Source organism: Sinocyclocheilus rhinocerous, unplaced genomic scaffold (assembly GCF_001515625.1).
Source record: "Sinocyclocheilus rhinocerous isolate Xijiao unplaced genomic scaffold, SAMN03320098_v1.1 scaffold1112, whole genome shotgun sequence".
Lineage (NCBI taxonomy): Eukaryota > Metazoa > Chordata > Actinopteri > Cypriniformes > Cyprinidae > Sinocyclocheilus > Sinocyclocheilus rhinocerous.
Window position 1 is genome coordinate 862,224 of NW_015657961.1, and position 15,403 is coordinate 877,626.

Consider the following 15,403-nt stretch of genomic DNA (forward strand, 5'->3'; position numbering starts at 1 on the left):
CTCAACTCCATTACTTGAGTGAAAGTACAGATACTGCTGGTCAAATATTACTCCATTACAAGTAAAAGTTGTAAAGACAGATTTTTACTTGAGTAAAAGTACAGAAGTACTTGCTTTTAAAAGTACTTAAGTACCAAAAGTAAATTTCCTTTTTTATGTCAATGCACATATTTTTTATTGTTGTACGTAATACTTGCAATACTTCTGAAGCAACGTACAATACATTACACCTGCTGAATACACTGACTACCTTGTAGTATATTTTCAAATGTAGTGAAGTTAAAGTCATAAGTTCCCAGAAAAAGTAATACTCAAGTAAAGTACAGATATTCAAAAAGTGTACTTAAGTACAATACTCAAGTAAATGTACTTAGTTACTGTCCGCCTCTGCTTACTAGTAACTTTTAAGTGTCACAAAATTAACAAAATAGTATTTTTTTCTAATATTGCTCAAGCGAAAACTTATCTGAAAACCACAGATGTCACACAGATGTGAGTGAGCCACCTTCTCTCTGGTGGGTTGCTAAGAGATGAATAACTGGGCACGCGCAAACAGATAAGCGCAACATCGGCCTCCAGTAGTGAGCCGACTCAGAGCCGACGTTTGATGAGCTGGGAAAATAGATCACTGACTGAAGATATCTGCCTATGCTTGGCCAATACTTCTTAGATGTTATAGCTAGGGAGGCTGACGTTCCGCTCTTTGGCCGACGTCGGCCAGACGTACGTGTGCTGTCCGGGATAGTACAGGTTACATGTTAACATGTCACAAGTTAATAAAATCACAAAATAAATATATTTGCATTGACAACATATATGAGAATACACTACTGGTCAGTAAGATTTTTTCTGAAATAAAAAATTATTTTTAATAAAATTAGTACTTTCATTTAGTAAGCCTGCATTAAATTGATCAAAAGTAACAGTAAAGACATTTATAATTTCACAAAAGATTTCTATTTCAAATAAATGCTCATTATAAAAATGTATCACATTTTGAACAAAAAATATTAAGCAGCACAATTGTTTTCAACTCTGATAATAGACTGCACGGAACATCAGATAACATTTGCCTGTGGTGTTTTGTGTCCTGTTTCTTCTTTTTTTCTAAATCCAATTTTGTCTTTATTCTGGTTTATGGCTGATTTTAGACAGGGCAACTTTTCAGGCGCCATTGCCCAGCAACAGGCAGGAAATGGATGGCAGGTTGAGACTTACAATTATTTTGGATGTCAAATTTTGCTCTCCATCTCCCACTGCTGGCCATTTAATAATATAATGAATGATCATAAAATAATAAATCATATAATATATATATTAATATTATAATAAATTTATTAATATAATATTATTTATTTATTATAATATATATATTAATATAATAAATTGATAATAAAATGAAATATTATTAATATTATAATATAATCAGCATATTAGAATGATTTCTGAAAGATCATGTGACACTGAAGACTGGAGTAATTATGCGGATTTGCCATCACAGAAATAAATTACATTTTCAAATATATTCAAATAGAAAACTGTTATTTTAAATTGTAATAATATTTAACAATATTACTGTTTTACAGCATTTTTGATCAAATAAATGCACACTTAATGAGAGACTATATATGACTTTCTTTCTGACCTGTATTTAAAACTAATTTTAACTTTCAAGCCAGGCTGTTCGAGGCAACATGAAAGTTCATCTTAACTAACTTTACTATTTTAGTTTAATATAAGAGTATGTAGGCAGTAGGTCTATGCAAAGGTGCACAAAAACCCTGGGGAATCTGTTTAGTCTTAATGCGGTCCTGCACAAACTCACACACTCTTCCTGCAGGAGAAACTAAACCCATTCAAAGAAACAACGCAGGGCATTCTACTGTGAAGGGTCCCCATGGATGGACACACACACACACACACATACAGGCTATGCGCTGCGGCACACACATATCTCTTGAGTACAGTGAAAAGAAGAAGATTGAAGTGGTGAGAGGGGCTGAAACATCTTGAAATGCTCCACAATTACAGCTTATTACGAACCAGTTACTGATACATCACTTTCCCACACACACACAAAACACAATCTGTTTACTGTCGATTTAAACTGTCTGAGAGGGTTTTAATGAGTGAAAAGTGACTGTGCGTGTTTATGTGTGTGTGTGTGTGTGTGTGGTGTTGTTAATTCATCGGAAATACAGGAAAGCAGTGAAAAACATGAGAACAGATAGGAAGAGAATCAATGCATAGATTTCACATGAACAAATGAATGTGGCAAAATATCATCAGCTACTTAGTGTGTGTATGGTCTAGTTTCTCCATTTTGGACTTGTTTTAGTAGGTCATTGAAAATGTCAGGCTGCAGGTTTCCCAGCTATTTGGCTTTGTTTGTATAGGTGTGTGTGTGTGTGTGTGTGCTTATTTGTACCAGTAGGTCAGGTTTTGCTTACTTGTGGGAACAAAATGTCTTTAAATGGATGGAAAGATCTAAAATTGCCTACATACTAGATATTGTTTTAATAAAAATGTAAAACTGCAGAGGGGTTTGTGTAATGGGTTTGACTTAAAGGATTCAACTTAACAATCCATTATCTATTTTTTTTTGTACTGATTATTTTTGAAAAAGCAGCACTCCCCTTCCATAGTCTTAACTAAACAAAAATGCTAAACAAAACAATAATTTTTTTGGTACGGAGCCACAAAAGGGACATGGTGATGTAAAAAATGAGATGAGAGGAAAAATTATATTCCAAAGCTTTTGCGTTTTCTCGTAAACTTTTGTGTTCCCTGAGAAAATGTTTGTTTGCATTCCTTTGATAAGTCTGCGTTTGTTTGCAAATATTTTGCATTCTCCCGAGAAACTTTGTGTTCACTTGCAAAACCTTTGTGTTCCCCATTAAAGTTAGCATTCATTTGGCAAATTTTTTGCATTCCCCTGAGAAACTTTGCATGCGCTCGCAAAACTTTTGTAATAGAAATAATGAGGTGGGAGGAAAAACAGTGCTCAGGGAAATGCTATACATTCACGGGAGAGTGCAAACATTTTGTGAGTGAATACAACGTTTCTTAAGGAATGCAATACCTTTGCAAGAGAACACAAGTTTTGTGAGCGAACGCAAAAATTTTTTAAAATAATTTTTTACCCATCTTGTCCTTTTAACTTTTTTCCCCTTATTATTTTTTAACAAAAGAGTACCATTTATTACAACAAAACTCTGTTTTGAATGTTTATCTTTAACCACATTTTGTCATATGAACAACCAGTCAATAATTTAACTGATGTAGATCTGATCTGTCAATCATTTTGAGTTTTGACTGATTCACTCAAAAGAATCAGTTCATAAGAGTCATTTGTTCCTGAATTGGACTATACTGGACTATGTGGACAATGCAATAGAAATGTGGGCTCTCTATTTATTGTTTTTATATTTAGACATTTATTGAACAGTTAGCTAAACCAAGCATCAAGAAAATGAGGAATCAGTTCAGCAGAAAAAATTAAATGTGCGTGTGTGGGTTTGGTTTCTCCATTTTGTAGGTCACCGGTAGTGATAATGTCAGGCTACAAGTTTCCCAGCCCACTCGCCTTTGTTTATGTGGATATTTGCGTAGGTGCGTGTTTTGCACTAATGTATTAGCAGTATCAATGTGTAATCTGATCTCTGATCTGGACTGAACATGGATTACAGGTCTCGGGTCAGGTGGTACAAACAAGCACAGCACTCAATCCAACTCTCCCTGCTGTTTCTATCTGTAAATCTTTCCTCTTTTAACAAATGGACTGTCAGGCCAGTGTCCAGGTCAAGGACAACTGATACTCATGATTATTATATACGTAGTCCATGTTTGTTAAGGCTCATCATGCTTAGATCGCTAATAACAGTTCCCATCATTTTCCTTACAATGACACAGACGTCACACATCCAAATTCTCCCACACACACTCATGTTCCCTCTCCCTCGCTATGCTTTGACACTATCATCTATCAGTGATCCATAATTCACTCTTTTCTAATGGACTCTGTAATATCACATATAGAACTACTGTCCACATGTCCCCCAACTGAGAAACGAGCTCTCACGATCTCTCACACACAGAAACGCACTGCTGGTCATTACGCCTTTGGCACTGAATTAATGGAGGGGGTGGTTATTAGGAGTTATTTAAGGAAACACATTTCACAGAATCATTCATCTCACACTCACAAAACAGAGGGAATGAGAGAGCGAGAGAGAGACTTACCTAGCCATAACCTCAAGAGGCTCCTTCCTGCAGGTGACAGAAACAACACACACATTTTGTTTGACCAGATTACATTTATGACAACAACGACAAAATTCTCTTCATTTGCACCAAATGACCACTAGTGTGTATTAGAATATTCACTTATACAAAAAAAATATTAATTTAACTGTGGTAATATTTGTAAATAATTATGAAATTATATTATTATATTATTGAATATGAGATTTCATGTACCAAAAAATAATGAAACGTCAATAGAATAGTGCTAGATATAGTTTGTTTATTAGTTATAAGTAACTGAAATCACAATGGCAAGTGTCATTAAGGAAGCAGTATGAATAATTGCTAAATTAAAAGGGATTTTTAAAAGATTTAAAGAATTAGCATTTATTTTTATATTTTCAGTTTTCAATGTAATTTTATTTGAATTTTTTTGTCATATTTGTTTGTTTGTAAATATTACAATTTATGTTTAATTTAGATATATTTCAGTTTTAGTTTTTTATTTATTTCCAGTTAGTAACTTTAGTGTTTCAGCTTATTTCAGTTAGTTGCCAAAGAAACATTCCTATTCTCCATTTAATGTTTTTCATCTAATATTTCTATTTCATTTTATTTCTGCTTTATTTCACATAATATAAATGTTTTTAAAAAGTTTTAGTTTTAAAGTAATAGTAATAACTGAGTCCTGCTCCCAAACTCATGCCATTAGTTGAGCCAGTGTTGCCTTGTCAAGGTTTGACTGGTTATCGTTAAAGGATTAGTTCACTTCCAGAATAAACATTTCCGGATAATTTCCTCACCCCCATGTCATCCAAGATGTTCATGTCTTTCTTTCTTCAGTCGAAAAGAAACTAGGGTTTTTGAGGAAAACATTCCAGGATTTTTCTCCATATAGTGGACTTCAATGGGGATCAAGGGGTTGAAGGTCCAAATTGCAGCACCACATTTTTCACTGATTTATTTAGTTAATGTCACATTATGAGAAGATTTAAATATGCTCAAATAGGGCTTGCTTACTTACTACAAATGTTTTTTCTTATATTGATACACTTATATCTGCTATTCAAGCTCCAACCAAAGAGTTTATTTGTCATTATGATGGAAAAGTAAATTGTCCACGCACAAGTATGAGTACCTCACTGTAACCTCTAGCAGACCTCTAGATGATGCTGTGACTGCATGCAGACAATCAACATTAAAAAGAGATGCACAGACAGAAATCATGAGAATAACACAAGTGAAATCAGTGAAATCATAAAACAACCCAGGCATAATATGAAATCATGATGGTGACAAACATAAAGGCAAGTAACTAAAATAATATATAAATGCTAAAATATTCAAATGATATTTGTTTTGTGAGTGATGTATGTGTATGGTACCTGAAGCATGGCAGAGAGATCACAGTCTCATAGAATCTCCATGTGGCGATGAGATCATCTCTGACGGGGTTGGTGGAGTAGTATCTCCATGCAGCCTGAAATCAATATTCAGTATTGAACATTAAGCAAATGTGCTGTTGTGAAATGAGCTTAAAGGGGTGGATTTACTGCTGATTTAAGTTTATGATGTTTCTGGTTACCTGTATTAATGAAGCTGCAGGATTTCTGCGTTTCTCAAAGTGTTTCTGCCTGTGCTGTTCCTGAACCTTCAGGGCCAACCCAGACCCAAGAATACCCTACAAACATAACCAGACTTTAGCATAAACTGGTAGGCTATTTTAAAAATAGCATACTATCATACCATTTCCATTTTTAAAATTCCCAAACTGAATGATGTTCCGCTCCTACGGCCCAAACAAAAATCTCTCTTAAGAGTCAGTTCATGTAAGTGAATCAACCACAGACTCGATTCTTTTGTGTTGCACTTTGTCTTGTAAGACTGATATCAGTTACTGATTGCTGTTCATATGACAATGTGTAGTTAAATATACATTCAATGACTTTTGTCAGTAATATTTTATATAAAATGAATGAATAAATGTAACCACGTGATTTATTTAGTATTGTTGTTTAATATATAGTCATGGGCCAATTAATATATTACATTTATGCTGCCTCTAAAATAAAAGTTATTAAAAAGTCTATATAAACACACCTTTTCCAAAATTGTTTTAGGCTGAGTTACTCTCAAAATCATTGGAATTGTAAAGGAACTGAAATCATTAAAGGGATAGTTCACCCAAAAATGAAAATTACCACCCTCAAGCCATCCTAGGTGTATATGACTACAGTCAGAGTTCTATTAAAAAATGTCCTGGCTCTTCCATGCTTTATACTGGCAGTGAATGGTGGTCAAGATTTTAAAGCCCAAAAAGTGCGTTCATCCATCATAAAAAGTACTCCACACGGCTCCGGGGGGTTAATAAAGGCCTTCTGAAGTGAAGTTTGTGTAAGAAAAATATCCATATTTAAAACTTCATATACCATAATCTCTAGCTTTCGCTAACTGTCATAAGGACATTTTTGAATATAACTCTGATTGTATTTGTTTAAAAGAAGAAAGTCATATACCCCTAGGATGGCTTGAGGGTGAGTAATTCATGGGGTAATTTTCATTTTTGGGTGAACTATCCCTTTAAGAGGAAAAGCAGATACCGCTGTATTAACCACCTTATTTCACAACATCCCTCTCAACATAGAGGGATGTGAATGTGCAAGACTTCTTAATCATTAGCGCTATAGCTAAATAACCAGAAGAATAACAATGTGTAGTAAAAGCTAAAACTATTTGCTCTACAAAACTGTGTTTATGATTAGAAAAATATAATCAAATAATGATAACAGTTGCCAGTTTGCAATAGCAAGCAACATAACAGACTGTTTTTGTACAGCTAGAAAAATGACTGGAAACAGATGACACCGTAAGTTACAAATGGCCACATCTGCACTTACGTTAAAAATAAGGTGGATAGTCTAGCGGTTATACTGTCATTTGTAACAATGTACATTTAGGGGAAAAAAAGGAGCTGTACTCACGGCTGGAAGAGCAAAAAATGACACACCGATAAGAGCGAAGGTCCCGGCTAAAAGACGCCCTGCCCACGTTTTTGGGGTCTTGTCACCGTAACCGATGGTTGTCAAGGTGATCTGAAACAGAAGTGAAATCATATGTCATCAGTGTGATTAGCACGGCTAAGAGCCTATCAAAGTACTTGAGCTGTAAAACTATTAAAAAGGTAGTATTAATGGAGCTGCTGGTAATGTTACGAAAGGTGGTATAAATGGGGCTGCTATAAAACCATCACAATCAGGAGTACTAATGGAACTGATGTAAAACTGTCACGAATGGTAGTGTTAATGGAGCTGCTGTAAAAGGAATTGCGTTCCATTTTAAAAAATCACTTTTGAACTTGTGACACGCAATGGTTCAGATTTTCTTTCCTATTAAATTGACTTTCGCTTTTCAACATGGAGGAAAGCTTTTATGGATTCTTACCATAGCAGCTCAAAAATGCAAAAAATCACTAAACAGGTGCATAAAGCATTTTTTAATATAAATAAAAATTTTTTTAATACAAATGTATTTTTGCATATTTGTGGATCTGATCTTTTCAGCAGAGTTTTCATACATTCACTCATAAAAGATTGAAAAAAGTAACATAACACAACCCAGTAATAGAATGCAGGTTTGGTACAAACTCTAAAGTAGCAATGTATGAATTTGAAAAAAGAGCAGCTTAAATGGAGTTAAAATGAAGCTAAAATCACTAAACCGGTGCATAAAAAAGTGAGGAGTGAACATGTTTTTTTTTTTTACTAAATTTATCTTAATTATAATTGTAGGGCTGATTTTTTTTTCTCAATCAAATCAATCATCATATATTCGCTTAAAAAAAAAGGGGGAAAAAATCCATTGCATAATAATGTCGGCTTGGTACAAACTTTAAAGTAGCCATTAAAGCCTTGGCACTGTATGAATTTAAAAGATGAGCATCTCAAAAATGGAGCTAAAATGAAACTAAAAACAGGTGCATTAAAAGAAGTGAGCTTTTGTTTTTGCTTTTTTATTATTATTTTTTTATTTTACTATATACTGTATATACAAATATATATTGTACTAAATATATACACATATGTTTACATACATTCACTCTTAAAAAAAGATTTTAAAAAATCCCATGCATAACCCAGAAGTAATGCAGGTTTGATACTAATTCACAATTCAATTAAAAAAAAAGTTCTGAATGCATGTGATAGCCGTGCGTCGTTCTCACCAGTCCCCACCAGAGGGCGTCTGCATAGGTATCAAAGTCCTGCGGGGCTGGTGTTGGGGAGGAGCCCTCCATATCTGTTAGCTCCATGGTAACTTCATCCTTCTCAACCAGGTACACTAGGAAGGAAGCCAGGATCAATGACAGGAAGCCGATGTACCACGCTGTGATCAGCTCCTGACCGCACACACCAGCCGGGAAACACACACACAGCAGTACTGAGATCAAACTTCACCAGACACTGATATTTGATTGTTTGTGCTTGCGTATGTACTTTGCATGTCTGTGTATCGCAGACCATAGCATTTTTGAGGGATGAGTGTGTGTGTACATTGGATTGTGTGCATACTGCCGACCCCATAGGTTTATTTGTGCATGCTTGACATGATTTAAACAAGCAAGATATGCTTTAGATGTTGATCAAGAGGGAATGGCCTGTTGGCGTACATCACATCATGTGTGTGGATACCTTGCTGTGTGTGTATATTGCAGATCCCAGCAGTTTCCAGGTGCCTCCGCGGCGGTCCATTCGTAGCATTCGAAGGATCTGCAGGAAGCGCAGACTGCGCAGCGACGTGGCCAACACATTTCCCTGGTTTCGTACGGCAACCACCGGCACCGAAGCAATCAGTACAAAGATATCTGACAACATAGAGAGTACCCATAGTGCACAGGGGGGATATACAAGTCTCTTCTGCTCACCAAGTCTGCATTTATTTGATTAAAAATAGAGTAAAACAAAATTATTGTGATATTATTACAATTTAAAATAACTATTTTCTATTTGAATATATAAAAATGTTTTATTTATTCCTGTGATGGCAAAGCTGAATTTTCAGCAGCCATTACTTCAGTCTTCGGTGTCACAAGATCCTTCAGAAATCATTAATATGCTGATTTGGTGCTCAGAAATTTTTTTTTTCTATCAATGTTGAAAACAGGGGAAACCATAATACACTTTTTTCAGGATTCTTTGATGAATAGAACGTTTAAAAGAACAGCTTATTTTTTAAAATAGAACTCTTTTGTAACATTATAAATGTCTTTACTGTCATTTTTGATCAATTTAGTGTGTCCTTGCTGAATGAAATTATTTTCTTTCAAAAAACTCCCAGTGTGTGTGCATACTGTATGTGCATGTTTCAATGTGACAGTGTGTTTGTTTGGGTCAGTGTGTTCAACTCACCCAGGACACACAGCGGTTTGCGGGCGAATTTGAGCCGTCCTCTCCAGCCCTTATATCGACAGCAGCAGCCGGCGGCCCATATCCTCAATGCAAACTCGCCTCCAAAAATAAAGATTGTAAATGTCTCCTACAGGTGAGAGAAACATCCAGTCATTTTCCTCTCAACCATTCAATCTCACACACAAACATTGAATTGGCTACGAACAGAAGAAACAAACTCACCAGAATCACCAGCCAGTGAGCCGAATCTTCCTCGTGCTCTTTGAACGTTGTTAAAATTGACAGAATCAGACATCCCAAAACAATCAGAAACCTAGAGATTCAGAAACAGACAGTGAGCAGGACCTTTAACCGGGGTTACTGTTGTTAACTAAAATTAAAACCATTTAAAAAAAAAATTGAAATAAAAATGAACTGAAATAAAATAAAATATAAAAATGGTAAACGTATTTTATTTCAAATTTTTCCAAAGAAACATTTCTCATTTTTGTTTAGTTTAGGTTGAAGTACTAAAATAATTTAAACTAAATAAACTAAAACTAATAAATAAAAAATATAGACATATTAAAAATGAACACACAACAAATCAAAACTAAAACTTTAAATAAATTAAAGCGAAAACAGAAAATATGAAAATTTTATTCAAAATATTAACAAAAATATAACAGTATATAATTGATACTAAAATAACACTGCCTTTGACCAGACTGCAAATTTTCATTTTATATATAAACATATCAGTTGGAAAAAACTGGGATGAAGATCTTTTTAGTTGCTATGGATACCTCAGCTGAGTCATGATAAAATATATATATATATTTTTCTTTTCCAGAAAGACCTGCTACCCTTAGATATAAACGATCATGTTATCATTTTACCAGCAGAGGGGGCTGCTGAATACACTGCACTGTATTGGGAAAGAGAGAGAGAGAGAGAGAGAGAGAGAGAGAAGGAGGGAGAGAGAGAGAGAGAAGGAGGGAGAAAGAGGGATGTATTAACGTCCTCCCTTCTCACACACTTGCACAACAATCCTATTACAAGCTTAATTTTTTACTACAGGTAATCAGAAACCAGGTGCTACTGTATACTGTATAGGATGATCATTAAATTTCCTTCCTGAATTTCAAGCCAAACAATGACACATGCTGTGCTTGCTTATCTGGGTAGTTAATTATGAGTACTGAAAATAAACTTTAAATTCTGTCTTCATTTACTCGCCCCCGTGTCTTTAGAAAACCATAATATGATTTTTATGCTCCACAAAGGATAAAAAAGACACACCTTAAAGGTAGCATAATAGAGTTAGAGTGAAGGAGACCATATTCAGCAAATAACAAGTCGGCATAAAATAAAATTTCAACCTATCTATTTAATAAATTATTGTTATAGATCTTATCTTATTATTCATCCATGCATGTCTCATTTTTCAAAACGATTTTTGACCTCGTAATTTTTAACTCAATCTTCCAGTGAAATGATACACTTCTCTCTGGTGACATACACAGGACTGCTTAAATTGTTTAATCCACCCCTTTCTTACAGTCGACTGCAAGCTCACATTCAGATCTGCCTCCAACCAATCAACAACCGGTGGACTGAACCAAGTCCCAACCTACATTCTTTTATTTTTCAATAATCTGTATCACTCAGATGTATGTCACAATCCGAAAGAAAAGATCTCGCAAACCAGGGTTATTATAGTTAACTAAAGCTAAAACCATAAAAAATGAATTTTTGTTACTTGAAATAAAATAAAGGTTAACCGAATTAAAGCTAAATATATATTTTTCATTTTTATTTAGTTTAACTTGATGTACTAAAATAACTAAAACTGAAATAGAAATTATTAAAAACTATATTTAAATTTTTTTTTTTTTATAAAAATGGCAAAAACACGCAACCAAATTACTAAAACTATAACTAAAATGAAAATGGAAAATACAGAAAAATTTAAAATATTTTGTAAAACTATAATAGTATCTTTAATGATACTAAAATAACACTGGTCGCTACTTCCAAAACAACGCAACTTTAAAGCTTTAGAAATACTGGAATACAGTATAGTGCACAGAGTTATGTGAGCCATTAAATGTTTATAATGCACCATGTTCATTTTTGGGGGGTGAAATAAACCTTAAGCAAGTATTTAGTGCCAAATACTTAAACACAGAAACACAACCATTGTGTTTATTTAGTATAAATGTGTGCAATGATTTGTGTATGCAAGTGACTGAGCGAATGCGTGAGTGATTAAGCCGCTGTCCTCCGATGCTGTTTTCTGCAGTGTTGTTCTGTTACATCTGGGAATCTAGCTGTACTGTGTGGAATCCAGCAGAGCACACATGCAGACTCACATATTTCCCTTATCATCCTCACTCTATTTGTCAGTTGACCTGTTGGCAGTTACTATGGTTTCGCATTTGTAGGTTATATCTGTGCTGTTTCCATGGTTACACATATTCATCACACACACATACACACTGCTACATGCTCAGCATCTGGTCTCCAGTGAAAGCTTTTAGCATCAGCACACTAATAACCTGTAATGGTCATACCTCTCTCTCTCTTTTACTGTGTGTCGGTTAAAGTGTTGCAGTATTCTCTTGATGATCGATGCTTCCCTCAACACAGAACGATGGAATGCCATGACCCTCAGCATGCTCATTCTCAACTATTGCTCTTAAAATATGATTATGTTAATAATGAAAAGGGCTATTAAGAGAGAAAACTGCTCTACAACCCAGAATGTAGAGCTGATTATGAAAAACTATGATTATGAAAATATATATATATATATAACCAATCTAGGCCACAAATTGACCAAGCAAATGTGTTTGATATAACTGCACATACACAGTGTTTACATTAACTGTCCAGTTATCCACACAATTAAAAATGTTAATTATTTTGTATTAATTAGAAAAAAAAGACAAAAAATAAAACTATATGTGTATATATATGTGGGTGTGTGTGTGTGTGTGTTTTAGCATATTGTTAAACATTTTAGCATCCCTTTTCAACTCTCCGTGACCATTAAAATTTCACAGGGGGTTTTTGGTGTTGTAACAGTGAACAAGACAACGGAGTAGAGATCCAAATGCAGCTTTAATGATAAGAGCGTAGTCAAAAACAGGCAGGGTCAAATAGGGATGGCTGACACGAAACTGACGTTTCAACACGTGTCAAGATCCCGAAGCGCAGATGTTTCGAAACACTGCTCCGAAGTGTGATTCGAAACACCCATTTCACGTGACTACGTTTTACAAGTGTTTCGAGACGGGCATACCTGCCGAATCTGCGTTTGATTGACAGGGTCGGGAACAAACCACACAATCGCACATCTGTCTCAACCTAACTCTCACAAAGTATAAAAGTGGAGTTAACGCAGCAGAACAATTTATATTTTTAAATAAAAATCTTTATGTAAAAAATGTCAGACGTTGTGGCTTGATGTCTTTTATTAATGTTCATTTTTCATGACCAAAATAACATATTTATTCACAAAGAGTTCATTCAGTTGTCAGAGAGATGTTACAAAAGAACAATAAAAACACAACTTTTAAATGTTTATTATAATTATATTCATGGTTCACCCAGGATTCGAAGGTGACAGGCTCTGACAACATGCCAGTCGAGCACACTAACCACTCCCCCAACGCACTTGGTGGATTGATGAACACAACATATACATTATAATTCTTCAATTCGCTTAACTGATTCGTTGTCAATACTGTTTCAGAGCAATAATTGAAAATGACCGTAGATACGGGTTTCGAATTGTTTCGAAGCCTCGGCACATTTGCTTCGACTGTTTCAGTGTTTCACGAAGCCTTGGGCAGACCACCACTAGGGTCAAACACCAGCAAAACAACAATAGCAGAGGCAAGGCAAAAGAGTAAACCACATAACAGGCGACAGTCAGGGCAGGCAGGAAACAATCAAAAACCAGGGAAACAGTCCAGATCAAAACCACAAGGGTAAACATTGAGTAATGTAGCAAGAGCAAAACAAGACTTTGCACTGAGCATGGGTGAAGGTGCTGCTTAAATAGTCCGGGTCATAGGAAACAGGTGAGAGGGTAATTCGTTCCTAGACAGGGGATTATGGGAAATGGAGTCCGGGAGGAAAAAGTGATGGAGCCCTCTGATAGCAAGTGGGAGGAACAACAGGGATCGGATTCATGACAGGTGTGAGGTGAGCAACACATCTAATATTACATAATCAAATGTTTGTGAAGTCTATAATATCAAAGCCAGAAAAAATTATGGTGGTGTCTTATTTCATTATCAAATCAGATGACTGCATTCCAGCAACAAGATACATGTGTGTGATCACCCAATAGGCATCACTAATGTGTAACTGTTGATCGTCATGTGTTGATGTATTCATTTGTCTGAAGTTACAAAGTTGTGGACATTCATATGTTGCAGCTTAGTTTTAATTAAAGAATTCCCCAAAATAAAATAAAATTATGCGTAATTGATGGTGGTGTCTTAATTCAAAATTAAATCAGACTGTTTTCCAGCAACAACAAGTGTCTGATCAGTCAATAGGTGTTGTTTATGTATAACCATTGACAGTCACGTGTTGATGCGTTAATTTGTCTGACATCAGAAAGTTGTGGACATTTATAACGAGTCGTTTGTGCAGCTTAGTTTTAATAAAAGCTCTTTTTGGATTGTCGAGGACGTTTTAAAATTTCCAGTATGTTTTCACAGTATATCAGACTCTTTTATCCAACAGTATCAAGGAAAATTAGATTGTTCGTAAAATGACCCCTTCAGTGCTGTTTACAAAGAACAACAGAATTGTTAGAGATGTTTGTTGAATATAGAGGTTGGTGAGAGCAATCCACACCAATCAATAGTGATTCAGTTGGTAAATGGACACAGTAAAATCTGGCATCATTTTATAGTCCATTGAATGGAGCCAACTATGCAGTGTGCAGTTTTTAACCGCCAAATAAGACCATCGGCATGGGGTAAACATGGTCAGTGCTATTACTACTACTTCTAATTAATCCACTATTGTTTAACGTTACCATAGAGGCTTATAAAACTATTAAATGATTCACATTTAAAAATTCATTCATTGCATAATTTTATTTTGATGGAGTCTGTCAGGTTTGAACCATGCACACATTCACATATTACTGAATACAGATACAAATACAAACATTTAGTAGATTTAAATTTAGATTATGGCTAACAAAAGAACATTTTGCTAACATTCCTACACTGTAATAAATTTCCACCTATTTCAACTTTGTTGCTGCCTTAAATTTTTAAGTATAGTCAGCTTGGTTGTACAACGTTAAATTACATTAAACTGACTTACAAAATCAAGTTGAATGTCATTGCTTAACATTTTAATGAGTTAAAGTAATGTAAAAAACATAAGTAACCATTACTTACTGATCATATCATTATGAAAACATTATTTCTGAATTTTATCTGTATAATGTATAATCTATATAAATAATTTAACGCAATTAACGCAAAATTACTGAAGCACAATTTCTATTCTAACCCTTTAACGCAATTTTGCTTCTCTGCTTGCGATTAGATCATTTTAAGCCGCTAAACTCCAGGAAAGTTTTCGGTCCAATGATCCAGTAAGCAAATGCATTCAAACAATCCATCCAAAACAGCGCTAATATAAAGGAAACCAGGCTGATTACATCAGAGATTGCAGAGAGAACAGAGACTCGCGTTGCGTTTTCAGTGAATTATTCATTCCAGTGTGTTTGGCTTTTA

At 34.9% G+C, this 15,403-nt stretch overlaps 1 protein-coding gene across 1 annotated transcript in view; it reads right to left on the reverse strand.

Annotated features, from left to right (window-relative positions):
* Window positions 1–15,403, reverse strand: part of kcnq3 (potassium voltage-gated channel, KQT-like subfamily, member 3) — a 40,159-nt gene that overhangs the window by 9,670 nt on the left and 15,086 nt on the right. The window contains exons 3-10 of the mRNA XM_016529887.1: window positions 9,870–9,960; window positions 9,648–9,774; window positions 8,931–9,103; window positions 8,465–8,638; window positions 7,227–7,337; window positions 5,831–5,926; window positions 5,631–5,725; window positions 4,243–4,269 (exon numbers count right to left, since the gene is read on the reverse strand). Of these exons, the coding sequence (XP_016385373.1) occupies window positions 4,243–4,269; window positions 5,631–5,725; window positions 5,831–5,926; window positions 7,227–7,337; window positions 8,465–8,638; window positions 8,931–9,103; window positions 9,648–9,774; window positions 9,870–9,960 (894 nt within the window). The remainder of the gene's footprint in view (window positions 1–4,242; window positions 4,270–5,630; window positions 5,726–5,830; window positions 5,927–7,226; window positions 7,338–8,464; window positions 8,639–8,930; window positions 9,104–9,647; window positions 9,775–9,869; window positions 9,961–15,403) is intronic.